This window comes from Carettochelys insculpta, chromosome 1 (genome assembly GCF_033958435.1).
Source record: "Carettochelys insculpta isolate YL-2023 chromosome 1, ASM3395843v1, whole genome shotgun sequence".
In the NCBI taxonomy this organism is placed as follows: domain Eukaryota; kingdom Metazoa; phylum Chordata; order Testudines; family Carettochelyidae; genus Carettochelys; species Carettochelys insculpta.
The window spans coordinates 309856613-309873134 of NC_134137.1; the positions used below are offsets into that span (position 1 = coordinate 309856613).

General features: G+C 40.0%; 1 protein-coding gene across 2 annotated transcripts in view; it reads right to left on the minus strand.

Moving 5' to 3' along the window:
- Positions 1-5431: 5431 nt before the first annotated feature.
- TPH2 (tryptophan hydroxylase 2) overlaps positions 5432-16522 on the minus strand; it is a 71136-nt gene continuing 60045 nt past the window's right edge. For both annotated transcript variants that reach the window (XM_074984033.1, XM_074984035.1), the window contains exons 9-11: positions 10885-10980; positions 5825-5958; positions 5432-5730 (exon numbers count right to left, since the gene is read on the minus strand). In XM_074984033.1, the coding sequence (XP_074840134.1) occupies positions 5556-5730; positions 5825-5958; positions 10885-10980 (405 nt within the window). In that variant the 3' untranslated portion in view covers positions 5432-5555. The remainder of the gene's footprint in view (positions 5731-5824; positions 5959-10884; positions 10981-16522) is intronic.

Below are 16522 nucleotides of genomic sequence, written 5' to 3' on the forward strand. Positions count from 1 at the left end.
ATGTGAATTAAATGAGCAGCAATATTTCCTTTGTTAGGTTACCTGACTCCTGAAAATCATGAGGAATCTGTGACTTCTGTTCCAGTGATTTTTCAAACCCCTTGAAAGAAGCCCAGGTATAATATATTTTCTTCACAAAGCACTGAAAGTGAGTCTTAGGCTCCATTTGAAGGAGGAGAAGAGGCAGAAAAACTTCTGTGCAGGGTCACAAACAACTCTCCAGTGACAAATGCCAGTTAATGGAGTCAGCACTAAAATGAGTAAATCTGAAGAAGTGGGTTTTACCCACGAAAGCTCTTCACCTAATAAATTATATTGTTAGTCTTTAAGGTGCTACAGGACTGCTTTTTCGTTTTATGAGTAGTAGAGAACTTCAGCATACTGATTCCCTTGAGATAAGCCAACTGCTGCTCCTTTGTACCAATGGCAGTCAGTCACAGTTAAATGAAATACTGGATTTTCCCTCACTTTGTAGAATGCAGCAGAGAGAAGATCCATTTGTTATCTTACAGGTATCTTCAAGAAGGTGGGAATCTTATCTATAACAATCATTATGCCAATAGACTACCTCTTAATTAAGGATCAGGTGATGATGTTAGGTAAGACCTGGGGCAGGGACACACACATCCTGAACATAAATGTATGGCTGTGCAGACAGAATCACAGAATATTAGAACTGAAAGGGACCTCGAGAGGTCATCAAGTCCAGTCCTCTGCCCTCATGGCAGGACTAGGCACCATCTAGATCATCCCTGATAGGACAGATGGTATCCTTGACCAGGGGATGATGTTCCAGAAAGGACTGTTGCTGCGAAGAGATGGACAGGGTCACCTGATCAAGAAAGGAAAGTGTATAGAATCATAGAATTCTAGGGTGGGAAGAGACCTCAGGAGGTTATCAGTTCTGGCTCCCTGCCCAAAGCAGGATCAACCCTAATTGAATCATCCCAGCCAGGGCTTTGTCAAGCTGGGACTTAAAAATCTTGGGGGTATGTACTGGTTCACCAAAGGGGACAGGGTTATAAAAGCCAACATATACATACAAAAATGGCATCTTAGAGTGCGGGGGGTGGGTAGAAATGGAAAAATACTGTAGAATCATAGGAAAAGCAACAGCAAAAACCATGGGGGGAATTTTCTCAACATCTTGGATGTCTACACATAAATGCAAGGAATAAAGAGAATTAACAAGAACTGAAAGTCTTAGTATACAAACTACAAGATAATGTAATTGTCTTCACAGATTTGGTGTGATATATCTCATGATTGAAACATTGGATACAGAGAGATACAGCTTGTTCAGAAAGCACAGGCATGGAAAAAGGGAGGAGTTGTTCCATTATACATCAAGAATATGTATGCTTGTTCTGAAGTCCAAAAGGAGGTAAGAGGAAGACCAATTAAAATTCTCTGAGTGAAGGTAAAAAGGTCAGGGATGGGGAACAAGGGGCATGGGGTGACATCAAGGTAGGCACATACTGTCAGGAGAAAGACAAAACAAAGCAAGGCTAGTGTAGACGTAGCCTTAGAGAGGAATAGGGTAATAATTAACAAACAATATGGATTTGTCAACACAAATAATGCCAACCCAACCTAATTTCCTTTGACAAGATTACTGACCCAGAAGTGATAGGGTAGGTATGATGCGTGTTGATTTTAGTAAGGCTTTGGGCACTCTCCCACATATTCTAATAAGCTAACTGGGGAAATGTTGCTCATCTGAAGTTATTATAATGTGGGTGTATATCTAGTTGAGAGATCATATCTGAAAAGTAGTTACCAATGGCTGGTTGTCAACGTTGGAGAACGTATTTAGTGGCGTCCCAGAAGGGTCTGTCCTGGGTCTGATAATATTCAATATTTTCACTGATGACTTGGATAATGAAGTGGAGAGCATGTTCATCAAATATGCAGATGACACCAAGCTGGGAAGGTTTGCAAACACTCTATGGGACAGGATTAGAATTCAAAGTGATCTTATAAACTGGATAATCAGTTTCCAATCATCAAAAAAAAAAGTCAGCAAAAACAAGTGCAAAGAACTACAGTGAGGAAGGAAAATTCATATCCTCAAACACAAAATAGAACACAACTGGCTAATAATACCCCTGTGACACTGAGCCAGTGAGTGTCAAACAATCAACCACAAGGGTGAGTGACATCAGAGCAACTCTCAAGAACATAATAGCAGAATACTGAAATGGTAAAACAGGGGCATTCCTTTGGATAGTTATCAAAACCCAGGCACGTTAAATTAACTAGAATCCTTAATATGTAGGCCTGTATTATTAGAGGATCAAAAATAGATAGTAATTGTACTTGTCTATATTTCCCTATATTTTGTTAGAAGTTTAACAATGAGATCTAGTTAAATAGCAGAAACGAGAAGTCCTGTGGCACCTTATAAACAAACAGATTATTTGGAGCATAACCTGTTGTGGGCAAAGACAAAGTGGGCCTTTGCCCACAAAAGTTTATGCTGCAAAAATTCTGTTTATAAAGTGCCATAGGACTTCTTGTTTGTTTTTTTTCCAATTTGTTTTTTTTCAGATACAGACTAACATGGCTATCCCTCTGGTACTAGTTAACCAGCAGATATTAGAATTCTGTTCCCGTTTTTAATGATTCATCAGGCATTATGTTGTTCTGAGTTCAAAAAGGTGTATTATCATTTAGATGGGTCTTGTGGTGTAATAATAATATTGTCTTAATTTCTCTTTGAAATTTGTCACTCCACATTGTAAAACTACCTGTGAACTGTTTGAACGACTAATTGCCTTATGCTAATGAATACTAGCTACTGGTATATGCCTAGGAAACAGACTTTAGCTTCAAAACAACGATGTACGCTATCTATTCTTCTTCCAAGAAAAGCTTGCTGTGATCATTTGCTGATAAGAGACTTACCTGCACAACTTCAGCTACATAGAGGCTGGGTCTACACATGCCCCTTCCTTTCGAAAGGGGCATGTTAATGAGCAGGTTCGAAATATGCTAATGAGGTGCTGCAATGAATATGCAGTGCCTCATTAGCATAATGGCAGCCGTGGCAATTCGAAAGTGCGGCTTTTTGAATCGCGCGCTGCCCATGGAGACGGGACCTTCCGAAAGGACCCCCCCCAGTTTTCGAAAGCCCTTTTTCCTATCTGCAGTGCCTCATTAGCATATTTCGAACCTGCTCATTAACATGCCCCTTTCGAAAGGAAGGGGCATGTGTAGACCCAGCCAGAATGTTTCAGGCCTGATCCTTTCTCTCTCAGACCTGCTTATTCTTTGACAGGGATTCTTTGACTCACAAGACTGAAGTCTCCAGGTCTGTTTAGTATAACTTCCTTGCTCCCCGCACCAGGCCCCCCAGTTCTCATGGAAGGATTTAAACAAACCCTGCACTTGGACTGATTTTGGATTATAGCCTTTTAAACTGATTCCAGAAGGATTTTTACAAATCAGCAGCCTTGCCATCTCTGCTATGAAACAGACCTATGGACTTTATTCAGGTCTGTTTATATATTGATATTTTAACCATAGCAACTCTTTTTGATATATACATTGATCTAGTGGGCAAAGTGTTAGGTCTCAGGGCTGGTAGAATTTTGGATATGGTAAATAAGGTGTTTAGTCGCCCTCACTATATTAGACTTGACTGTCTGGGTGGGAAGGAGCCAAAGGCTGGATTACTGCAGTTTGGCTTCTTGGTAACCAGTCAGGTGTTGCAGAAGCTGTTGCTTACTGCCTTGGCGAAATCTAATTCTAGAATAAACCACCAGTTTGAGGGATTGTTTGCTCTGTTGTCTGCAGTCTTCCCTGAATAGCCCAGCCAGTGTCGCCTCTCCAGATCCCACTGTCACAACTCCTCAGAAAAGATATGGAGTTGTAGAGGGCCTAATAACTGACAATGCAGTTGCAAAAAAAGGCTAACATTCCGTGGTATACTAATAGCAGTGTCATACATAAGACACAAGGGGTAACTGTCCCACTCTGCTCAGTACTGGCAAGGCCTCAGCTGAAATATTGTGTCCAATTTTTATTAAGTGTTTTAAGAAGGATGGGGAAAATCAGCAGAAAATCCAAAGCTGAGCAAAGGAAATGGCAAGGATTTTAGAAAACCTGACTTCTGAGGAAAAGTAAAAACAAATTGGTATGTTTAGTCTTGAGAAAAGATGATTGAAGGAGGAATCTGATATTCTTGAATTATATTAAAGGCTGTTATAAAGAGGACAATGATCAATTTCCACTGACGGTAGGACAGGAAGTACTTGGCTTAACAGGCAGCAGGGGACATTTAGGGTAGCTGTTAGGAAAACCTTCATTATAAGGCTACTTAAGCATTGGAACAGTCTTCCAAGGGAGGTTGTAGAATCTCCATCATTGAGATTTTTAAGAAGAGATTAGGAAAACACCTGATCTAGGAATACTTGGTTCTGCCTCATCCCAGTGGGCTGGACTTGATGAATTTCTAAGGGTCCTTCCAGCCCTGCATTTCTATGATTCTGTTTTATCAAGTGGCCCTCATTTTATGTGGAAATTTCTGGCAACATTTAGAGCATCTGTACAGATATTTCAGCTGAGAGGGTGGTTTCAATATATGTCCAAAATAGCTTTGCAGATGCTCTAAATGTTGCTAGTAATTTCCATATAAAATGAGTGCCATTTGTTAAGAATCATAGAAGTATGAAATACCACTGAAAATATTTCTGAATATGGAATGAGGAAAGCACATAACCATAGAAGGTTTTACGTTGACACCTAACTACATGGCGCAACATCAGGATCCCAACTATTATTAAAAACTTGTCAAGGGAAGTATTTTTGAAATTATGTCACAGGTCAGAGCGTATTCCTATGGTACAGAGAAGTAATGGCAGGTGTTAAGCAAAAATATCTTCCTATGTGAATTGTCAAAAGGCGTACATTGTTTGCAGTTAGTCAGCTGATTTGAAATACTTTACCATTAAGTGCTTTACAACTCAAAAGCCCTTTAATAACAATCTATGTCCTTCTCTCCCTTCCCAGTATTATACAATTCTATTATATATTATAGTTCTAGTGTTCAATCACAGGAGAAACTCAACTGCAGAGGCATAAAAGGATAAATTTTTCTTACTGGTGTAGATAGAAATATGAATCCATACAAGGGAAAAGGAAAAGTTTTGTTTTTGTTTTTGTTTTGTTTTTGGAGGCTAATAGGGCAAAGAGGTTGTGAAGAAATAATACGTATGTTTAGAATCACAATGAAATCATGAGTCATTTCTTATATGTTGCTTTTAAATGAAGTCTCTCTAAGTAAACAAAATCATTGCCAGGTAAGCTTTTAATAGTGTACTTTACATGACATTCTGTTATGGGATTGCAGGTTATATGCCATCACATTTCTTGCTGAGTTTGCAAATTAGCATTGCCTTGTTTCATCTGCAAGTTACAATTGGAGCTACACAATAATGCAAGTCACAGACCAAGCTGCAGAGGAAAGATGGATGGCTCTCAAACTGGAACACGATGTTGCTAGCATAGCCACAGATGGAGCAGTGGACAGCAAAGCTGCAGTGCTGCAGACATTAAATTCCCAAATATCTGTTCATTTTGCTTAAAGCATCACACACTGTGTTCAGATCACTCCGAAGGTCCTGGACAACGTTTTCTATGCTTCTGGTGTCTTTCAGAATTTCAACGCTTTGTGTGTATGGGTTGAAATACACTGAAAAGGGACGATTGATTGATTTTGCAAAGTCCCTGAAAGAAAAAGAAAATTTACGTCTATTTCTGCCATATCCAGAGAAGGGGGAAATAAGAGTTTTACTTCTAAAACTCAAGGGAAATAATTTACCTCATCTTTTCTTTGGCTTCTTCAAAACTTTCTGAGACAAAATAAGCTTCCTGAAAAGTGGTGATAAGGCATTCTTGCAAACAAGTAGTCTTTGGATCAAACGCTTTCACTTTGGCCTTGTCAGACAATGCATGCTGCAAAATATACCACAGAATCTGTTAAACCGTGTTATGAGACCCAGGAATGCCGAGGCAGTATTTTCTGCATTCACCCAGGTTTTATATCATGTTATTGTACACTCCGAGTCAACACCTAATCCCTCATGTTTCACATGTGATTGAATTATTCTGTTCATGATAGATCTATTAGCTTCTGCCTTTTTTCTCCCAATCCAAAGTTATTACTTTAAATACTCAACAGCAGTTCAGATAGGTATCTACAATATAGGCATAGAAATGCCAGTCTTCAGCTGGAAGCGGGGAAGTAATAAAATATGTATTCCAAAAAAAATGACCTACACAATTACCTATGAAAGGCATCAAGCTGCTGAGCAAGGTCAAGACTGAGGCATCTGTATGCATTTCAAATGGGGGTGTTTGGGATACATTTACAGTGGTAAGATAATCACGGGCCATTAGTGCTAGCAGGGATAGTCAGCAGCTGAGTTTGGGTTTTGAGGATCTTAAAGGTACCTAAATGTTGGAGTTAGGCACATCTACTGGCAGGTAGTCACCGAAGTCCTTCTGTGGATCTGTCCCTATGTCTTTTTAATTCGGAAGCCAAATGCCCACAAAATGCATTGTGAATGACTGAGTATGCACATTCTGAAACTGGCTGTTAGATGGCTTGAGAGCCCGCAGCCAGACAAGGTTGGACTCTCCTCATGCCGTCAGGCAGAGATAACAAAACCATCAGAAAGGTCACAGGATGTCTTGTGACTTTTTCAGGTAGACCCCAGCACTGTGAGTGCTCAGGTCAGCTTGCTCCATAGGGAATGTTCCGTTGGCTCATGAGCTCCTATAATGCTCTGTAGCGTATGTTCAGGGACATGCTCTGGAGGGAGTGCAGAATCTTGGAGCAGCAAAGCTATGAAATTGGAGGACCAAACCAATATATTCGGAAGCCTGATCAGAATGTCACAGCTCATTTTTATGGACATTACTTATTTATGTAATGTTGTAAGCAATGCAAAACCACAACATGTACAGTTTTACTGGCTACCTACCATTATGTGTGGTGTATGTTGTGTTTTCAGTCATCCAAGATGCTTAAGTATTTTGTACATATTTCCCTGCCCTCATTCTCTTCCTTTACCTGTCTTCAGGGAAAATCATTGCTAGTGTGTTTGTCTACCATGGCCATCAGCTGAATGGAATGGCATGCCAACCCAGGGGCCTGTGGGAGCAGCCACTTCTGGGGCCTTACTTGCACAGGAAATACCCTGTTGCTCTACGACAGTCAATGGGAATTTTCCATTAGCTCAAGCAGGGAGAGTTGGTATGTTTTTGAAGCAACGGGTTCTGAGTTCAGTCCTTGCTGATACCTCCGAAAGGTAACAGTATTTGACAGAAGAGCCAGTATGATATGCTGCTTTTTTGCTGGGAACAAGCATACTACCTCCGCAGCATTTACAGCCTTGATAGCACAGGGAGGGAGACACAAATGATCACTGCCATATTAAAAAAAAAAGAAGAGTTTTGTTGCATGCTTGCTCATTTGAGTGCAAAGACTGGAATGTAATCATTTAGCACTCAGTGGTTACGCTTGGCAAAAACACAGCCAAACTAACCTTCTGATAGAACGCGGGAAAACATGAGATGGGATATAAACGCTGTACTCTCTGTGGGCTAGAATGAGACCATGGATAAGAGGAAATTGTCTGCAACCCTATATTGATTTTATTGTCTTGTTATTCTGTGGGAGAACACGAGAGAGTCAGGGGAAAACACGCTTCTAAATGTTTTTCTGCTGATCTACAGATGGGCCATTTCCAAATTGTGTGCTGATATTCCTAGAACATTTTTATGGTATCAGTAGGGTTTTATATAGACAAATAGAAAACACTGTAGGGTAAGAGGTAATAAAATGTGTACAGGGCAGCCAAGTTTTGTTTTAGCCTTTATATCTGCCCTGAACAAGAACAAAAGCCTTGTAGTTGAATCCACTGCTCTTAGTTTTTAAGTTATAATCAGGGATATACTGGTTTTATCTATTCATAAATGGATGTTTTATTGTGAGCCTCTTTGACTGGGAAAAAAGGTATCTGCTTCTCCATTAGATACAGCAATATGGCACACAAGACCAGATGTACAGCCCAGTGAAGTCAATGGGAAGACTCCCATTAACATCTGAGTTCTTTGAATCAAGCCCTTAATGAAGAGGCACAAGAATATCATAGGAAATGAACTGACAAAATATTTTTAAACACCTTCAATCTGCCTTTTTTAGAATCATAACTCCTTTGTAGAAATAGCGTATTTACTGAATTGTGTATTCAGTCTGATTTTGACCCACAGAGGTGTACTGTGTAAAGCCTTGTCTAGAGTTAACCTGACTTTTTAAGGCTGAATATTTTATAACTATGCATTCTTTGGTTCCTTTCCCACACTGCTTTGGGTTTTCAATGTGTGTGTGTATATGGGTGTGTGTTTCTTCTTAATGTACTTTTGCAAATGTAAGCACACACTTTCTTCTGCATTTTGTTGTGTCTGATATTCACAATAGTTCTAAATACTGAAAAAAAAATCTGAGAAAAAAAGTTGTTTTTTACTACATTCCTCTGATTTTCATTTTCTCATTGCTGAAGCTATTGGCCAATTTTCTATAAAAAGACATGCAAGATAGAAAAAGAAAGGTAATGAAGTTTGGTTGCATTTGAATACCTGCCAAAGTATTATCCAGCAAATTCACAGTTTGTGTTGCCTGGCACTTTTTCAGATTTTTAAATACTAATTATAAACAAGACAATTAAATATATATATTTACTATTCCAAAAAACACCTGATATCTAGCAAAATAGCGCTAATTTAACTAAAAACAGATATATATTCCAAGAAAAATATTTCCCCATTTTTCTCATATAAACATTCATTAATAAATCAAGTTGATAACATGTTCCCTGGCATAACAATAAAGAAATAACCCTGAAATCAAAAGGATGTGCCTGGTGAAATAAGAGGGCCTGATTGGTTGAGCACTGAACTAATCCAATCAGCTGGAAGTGATAGCATTGCATAAGAAGACACGCAATAGGCAGTGTATGGATTGTACAATAGCTCATGTTTACATGTTATACGGCTTCTGAATGAGTGCCATCAAGTCACCTTACTGAGGCCAAATCCTAGTGGTTCAACATATGCTGCAAATTAGTCCCCCTCTGTTATTGCTAGTGGCATACGAACATTGTTATATGTGTAGCATAATAGGAAAAGCATTTGAATTTTACCAAAAATTATTATGGCTTGCAAACTAACCTTTGCAGCTGATCAATAGATGTTATTTATATGCACATACGTCATTGCTGGTGTTGCTTTGGAAAGGATTGTGAGTTCATGTTTTGAGATTACTGCAGAACAATTAATACTTATTTGGGGTCAGAGTTAAGGTTATTGTTTTATGATGAAATATGCATTTCAGTATACTTGATAAAAATAATCTGTTTGTTTATGGACAGCATAAAATTTCTGATGTTGATTAGCCACATACACACTTAGATTTGCAAAGAGTGTGGTAAGTGTCAACAGTGAAATTACATATCTGTTATTTTAAAGGAAGGATCTGCTTCTCCATGGGACCATGTGTAGGTATTTAGGATTAATTATCAAAGGGGTTTGACCAAAGGGATAGAAGACATGCTCAGCACTTTAATGAATTGCGCCTGATCCCTGTAAAATACTAACATTCAGATTGAGTGAAGAGTAAAAGTGCTATTATACTGAAAGCCTGTATTATATATTATATTTGGAATAATGATGAAAATCTATTTTAAATCTAAATTTTATGCTGTCCATAAACAAACAGATTATTTTTAGTGAGTATATATATATATTTTTTTTTCCTTTATCCTCTTTTTCATAATATTTTACCACTCTTTCATAACCTTATTCACATAAAGGGCATAATGAGTCTAATTAGTTCCAGCCAAGACATTTTAATACACAGAATAGTCCCAAAATTAGAGCATATGGGTTATTAATTAAATTATTAATTAAAAACACTTAGAGCTTTTGGTAGGTGCCAGTAGAGAAAAGTATGGCTGTGCCTTCCTGGAGCCGGTTGGAAAAAACAGTAAAAAAGTTGCAAATATTTTGTAAATTTGTCCTGTTGTTATAATTTTTTTTTTTAATGTTAAGAATGTCGACGAGCTCTGGCTGAGATTCTGTGAGTACTTATTAAACTCACATACTTAAATTTACAGAGGGCCCAATTTACTTCAGTGGAACTACTCACAATACGTAAATTTCAACCCTTTTGTTTCTGAAAGATTGGGGACCTATTCAGGAAGGTGACTTAAGCATGTACTTAAAGTTAAGCATGAGCTTACATGCTTTCCTGACCAAGGAGACATATGAGTACATGCTGAAATGCTTTCCCAAATCAGGGCCTTAATATTTTCAGATTGTGGTCTGAACACTACTCACTTTACTCAAAGGTGTAATCCCACTGGAGTACACAAGGATTCCTCACTTAAATAAGACAAGAAGGATTTGGCCTTATATTGCCATATTATGCAAATAATAATTTTTCTACATATTCAAAGAAACAAAGGGGGTTACATAAGGATCCCAGAAGCTGTGATGTTAGTAACCTCCTACTTAGTCAATAGAAAAGGATTAATATGTCTTCACTAGCAGTAAATTCATGCATCTAATTGGCTGCCAAATCTTTAAATGCAAGCAAGCAAACAAGAAAAAAAAGCTTTGCCATTTCTATTAGTTTTAGCACATCAGTCATTATTGACTGGTTTCACCATCCAAATATGTGCTAAATATTTTTCCTAAAGTTTCCATTTGAAACACCTGGCAGTTTTTTTTTTAAGTAAAAGTGTTCAGACATAGTTAATAATTTTCCCTCATTATAAGTAACTTATTTCAGCCTGCAAGGTATATCCACGCACATACCTTTAATTCTCCAATAGAAGACAGGAGTCCTGCTCCATAAGCACGTAGCTGTCCCTCTTGCTTGCAAAGACCAAATTCGATGGTAAAAAAATAGCACTGTGAAAATAGATACACATACAGTTATGCACAGTGAAGCTGCAAACAAGCACTTCAGGAAGACCAATCACTACCATTTCCTCAGATTTTCATGTTTTTCAAATAAGTTCAGATCAAAGACACTTACTGCTCCATACTTTAAATGTCATGTTAGCAGTAAGGAGAGCTGTAGAGAAGTGGCATACACAGGGAAAAAACAGCAAAAATGTGCTGCTTCTCTGGTTTCCTGTAGTCACCAAGGGCCAGATTTTAAAAGGTAGCTAGGTGCCTAAAGACACAGACTGGTGCAGAATGGGCTTTTCAAAAATGCCTCAGCAGGTTAGACATTTAGATCTAGATTTTAAAGGTATTTAGGTGCTGAAATCTTACCAATTTCAATGGGAGTTTGGCATCTAACCTGGTTGCGCACTTTGGAGGATCCCACCAGGACACTCTGCATCTTTTGGCACCTAACTCCTGCTGAAAATTTTACCCTTAGGAATGTGCTTAAATGGTGTCCTGAATGAGCTAGGACCTAGCTGTAAGCAGTAACAGAGAGATAGCCGTGTTAGTCTATATTCTATCAAAACACAAAGGCAGTCCAGTAGCACTTTAAAGACTAACAAAATAATTTATTAGGTGGTGATCTTTCGTGGGACAGACCCACTTCTTCAGACCATAGCCACACCAGAACAGACTCAATATTTAAGGCACAGAGAACCAAAAATTGTTATCAAGGCAGACAAATCAGAAAAAGTGTAGTCAGGGTGGAAAAATCAGAAGAGTAGGGGGGTGGTGTGTGAGGGGTCGGAATTCAAGAGTCAGATAAAGCAAAGTATGTGAAAGAGTCCTTATAATGAGCCAGATAAATGCCATCCTGGTTCAAACCTTGTGTTGTGTTGAGTTTGAACATAAAAAGAGAGTTCCACACTTTCTCTCTGCAGGTGGTCATTCAATATGTGCTGGTGAGAATCCTCATAAAGTTGGGAGGTTGTCTGTAAGAGAGAACAGGCCTGTCACCTAGGGTCTTCTGGAGTGTGGTAAGTGTCAACAGTGAAATAAGTGATAGGCCTGTTCTCTTCTATAGACAACCTCCCAACCTTATGAGGATTCTCACCAGCAGCCACAGGCTATACCACAATAATACCAATCCCAGAACTTTTCCTTGGACAAAGCCCTGTTGCCAACTTTGTCCACATACCTACTCTGGAGATACCATCACTGGACCTAACCAGGTTACTCACAGAATCACAGGCACATTCACATGTTCCTCAACTCACATCATATATGCCAGCATGCACCAACAATGCCCACATACTATGTACGTAGGGCAAAAGATAAATACTTTTTGCAAAGAATAAATGGACACAAAACAGACATCAGAAAATTTAATTCACAAGCCTGTCAGCCAGCACTTTAATGGAGTGGGCATTCTGTTAATGACCTGAAAGTCTGTGCTTTATGGAAAAGGAAGTTTAACGACTGTCTGTAGAGAGAAAGTGTTTAACTCTCTTTTGTATTCAGATTTGACACATTAACACGTGGTTTGAACCAGAACGGCAATTACCTGGCCCATTATAAGGACTCTTTTACATACTTTGTTTATCTGACTCTTGATTTCTCCCCGTCCTACTGCCCCTCTGCTTTTCTGATTTGTCCACCTTGATTACACTTTTTCTGATTTGTCTACCTTGATAACAATTTTTGGTTCTCTGTGTCTTAAATATTGAGTCGGTTCTGGTCTGAAGAAGTGGGTCTGTCCCACAAAAGCTCACCACCTAATAAATTATTTTGTTAGTCTTTAAAGTGCTACTGGACTGCCTTTTTGTTCTAACTGTAAGCACATGCTTAAGACTCCTTTGACGTCAATGAGACCAAAGGGATTAAAGCTGAACGTGTGTTTAAATGCTGCCTTGCATAGGGATGCAGTTAAACATGTGCTTAAGGACCTTCCTGAACTGGGGACTTCATGCTCATAAGATTTTACTAACTTCAGCATAAGTGGAAAAAAAACCCATCACTTGCTTCTTAAATTAGAAAATTTCAGCCCCTCCAGTAAACTCAATGGACCAAACCACTTCAATTGTTCAACCCATAGGACTAGAAGGGCAGTTAGTACTGTCTGAACAATATTACTGATGACAAGTTGTGTAAATAATTAGCATAAAAACAGCAACTGCATCTAATTCGCATTAACTACATAAAACTATGGTAAATATTACAGAAACACAGGAATCTCAATATCCCTAAACTGGAAGAGAAAAGACAAATCAATTCTATTACTAACAAATTGTGTGTTTGCTTTTGATATTACACATTAGGACTTTTTCTTTACCGTATGCTAGCATTTAAAAATAAGGATGTATTGTTGCTCACCCCAAATAAGCAAGCATACCGAATTAGACAAATAAATAACTATGTCCACACAAAAACAAGGAGCCCTGTGGCATCTTGAAGATTAACATGTTTATTCAGTCATCAGTTTTTGTCGGCAAAACCCTACTTTGTCAGTGGCTTATACCCAAATAAATCTGTTATTTTTTAAAGTGCCACTGGACTCCTGGTTGTTTTTGTGGATTTAGAATAATATGGCTACCCTGCTAATATTATGTCCACAAACAAAGTTTATGGGAATTTGGTTTCCAATACCCATGGAAATATTTCATTCATATTGGTAATTATGCCCTATTGCTTTATGTGACCCTGAACCAAATTCAGAGTTTGTGTAAAGAAGGTATCACTTCATTGAAGCTAATGGAGCTGCAACTTGTGCATGAGATTTGAGTTTAGACTATATTTTCAAATGAGTACATCCAGTAATGGCTGCTGCTCAACAGTACTCGGAGTTCCAGGTTCTCTTGAAATAACCAGTCCAGAATTGAATATTTATTTGAAGCTCCTCTGAACCTCTTGAGTCTGGATCACTCACCAGAGTTTTGGTTTTACTGTTTCTCACAGCAGTTTGCTCCTGTACTTCTGGAAGCTGACAGAATTCAGATATGAAAAAAACAGGGCTTTTTTTCTGGTGGAACACATCAGAATGAAGTTCCAGCATCTTTTTTTTTCTATTAGAACACCAGAAAAACTTTCACCACCATTTCTGCAGCAGTGGGGGACCGGACAGGAGCCCCTGCCATCCACAGCAGTGTGGGGATAGGGCAGGAGCCCCTTCTGGTCCCACAGCAGCACAGAAACTGGGGCAGGAGCCCCCACCAGTCCTGCAGTAGTGTGGGGACTGGAACAGGAGCTCTCTTCTGGTTCCACAGCAGCATGGGGACCAGGGCATTAAAACTGAACACCCTAACCCCTCTGAAGAATCATCAGACTTGCATTTCAGCACCTTTTTTTCTAGAAAATAAGCACTGTGAAAAACAGTTTTTAAAAGTTAACCAAACATTTCAGAAAAGAGCTTTTCATACTGAAACTGGCTCCAGAAACGCCAAATTCCAAATGAAATGCAGTGGGATTTTTTATTCCAAACTGTTTCACCCTTACCAATGTTTACCTACCTGCTCATTAATATCAAATATTTTATTTTCTTTTTTCCATATAAATACTGAGGAGGGACCACTAATTTGCTCGCTACCGTAGTATGCAAAAGTATAAGATAGATTTGAATGAAAACATGCACTTATGGTTTGAATCAAAGCTCATTAAAATCAATGAAAGTCTTCCCACTGACTTCAAAGAGAATTACCAGGAACCCCTATAACAGCCAACAGGTACTGAAAACTATGTAAGAAAGTTTCCTTATGGTCACAGCACCAGAGAATCAGGCCAAGTCTACATGGCCACTTCAGTGTGCTGCGACTTTCTGGCGTGGGGTATAAAAATAGCATCCCCTCTGCAAGCAGAGCAAGTTACAATGCTGTAAAGTGCTGGTGTAAATTAGGCCTCAGCTCTGTTAGCTACTCCCCCGTGGAGGTGGTGAAGCTCTCGCCCTGTGCTCTTGCTGGGGCCATATTTTCACTTTAAGGCAGTGCCATGGCTCTGCTTTTATTTTATAAGTGAAGACAAAGCCTAAATCAAGAAATCTAGATTCTATTTCCAGCTTTGTCTTTTGGATTGTGCCATTCAGCTCCTGACAGATCCACCAGATGAACACTAAGTTAATTGTTTGGACAAGGAGTCTGAGGTGACAGCTGTTACTGAAGCACACTCTGTTGAGGGTAGGGGGGAGGCGCTTTCTGGTTACAGAGCTCTCTCTCAGTCCAGGAATGGGGAACCCCCAGATCCAGACTGTGGCTTGCCTGAATCCAGTCCCTGAGGCTCAGGGCTCCCCACCCCAGCATCTGGCCCATGGTGCGATGGGAGGTGGGGAGCTCCGAGCTTTGCAGGCTGGACCAAGCAAGCAAGGTAATGGGAGGAACAGGAAGTGGCTCTGGATTCCGTGTGCTGTTGCTCTTCCTCCCACTCCCCAGGCTGGGAAATGGCAGTGTAGCACCATCTGCAGAGAGGCTACCCCTGCTGCTCTGACTGAGCCTGGCCTACCAGAGCAGTGGGGTGGGAGGAAAAGCTCTCTAGAAAGGCTTCTCTCCTCCTGCTCCTGCTGGTTCCCCTGCCAGAGGTAAGCACTGCACCCATCACCCAACCTGCTCCCGCACCCTCTTCCTGACCAGGCCCTCCCACTCCTGCATCCCTGCCTGCTCCAATCCCTCACCCTGCTCCTGCATCCTGTTCCTGCTCCCTCCCTCCTGCCCAGACCCTTCACCTCGAGCCCATTCCTGAACATCCCGCACTGCTCCCACAGCCCACTTCTTCACCCTTCCTCCCACCCAGATCCCAAACACCCACCCCACTCCTGCACCCTCCCACCTTCCCAGACCCCATTACTCCCCAGCAACCCCCTCCTGTACAGTGGACCCTGAACCCCCCATTTTGGCCCCACCCTGGGCTTCCCAGAAGAGTTAATCTGGCCTGGGGGAAGCCCTGAACCTCAGTTCTCCTGTCTTCACCATCCTGCCCAGGGTGCTGGAACGTGAGGCGAGTGAGGTGCCTCAAAAGCCACCTCAGGCTCTTGCAGTTGTTTTATTTTCATTTTATTTTTTGATTAAAACCATGATTTTTAGCATTTAGCAGAGCTGTGAATTCAAACTCCTGCGCTCATCTTTTAAAAGTTTGGTGCGGGTTTTCTTTGAGCCAACTGATTCACACATAAATGTCCACAGCAACATGAATCTCAGACTCTAAGTCTCCCTTTCACCATGTATGTGCATAACACCAACCACTCTGTCCTTGCTGGTGTCACCAGGTGCTACCATAATACAAACAGGAAAATTAATTGACTTGCTCAGACAAATTAGGTAGCTTTAAGTCATACACTGGGCAAAGGCAAATGTGTATGCAAAAACTAGCCCTTGATGTCCCAGCACATTTTCCCATTGGTAAAATGAGGATAATAATATTTTCCTATCTAATAGGAGTGTTTAGAGATGTAATTAACTCATATTTAATTGTAAAACAAACTATTTGCGATATCTGCATGGGAGATGCTGTAGAGCTGCAAGAGGTGTTATAAGTACTAGAACACACATAACTTTTACAAGCATGCACATGCTGGAAG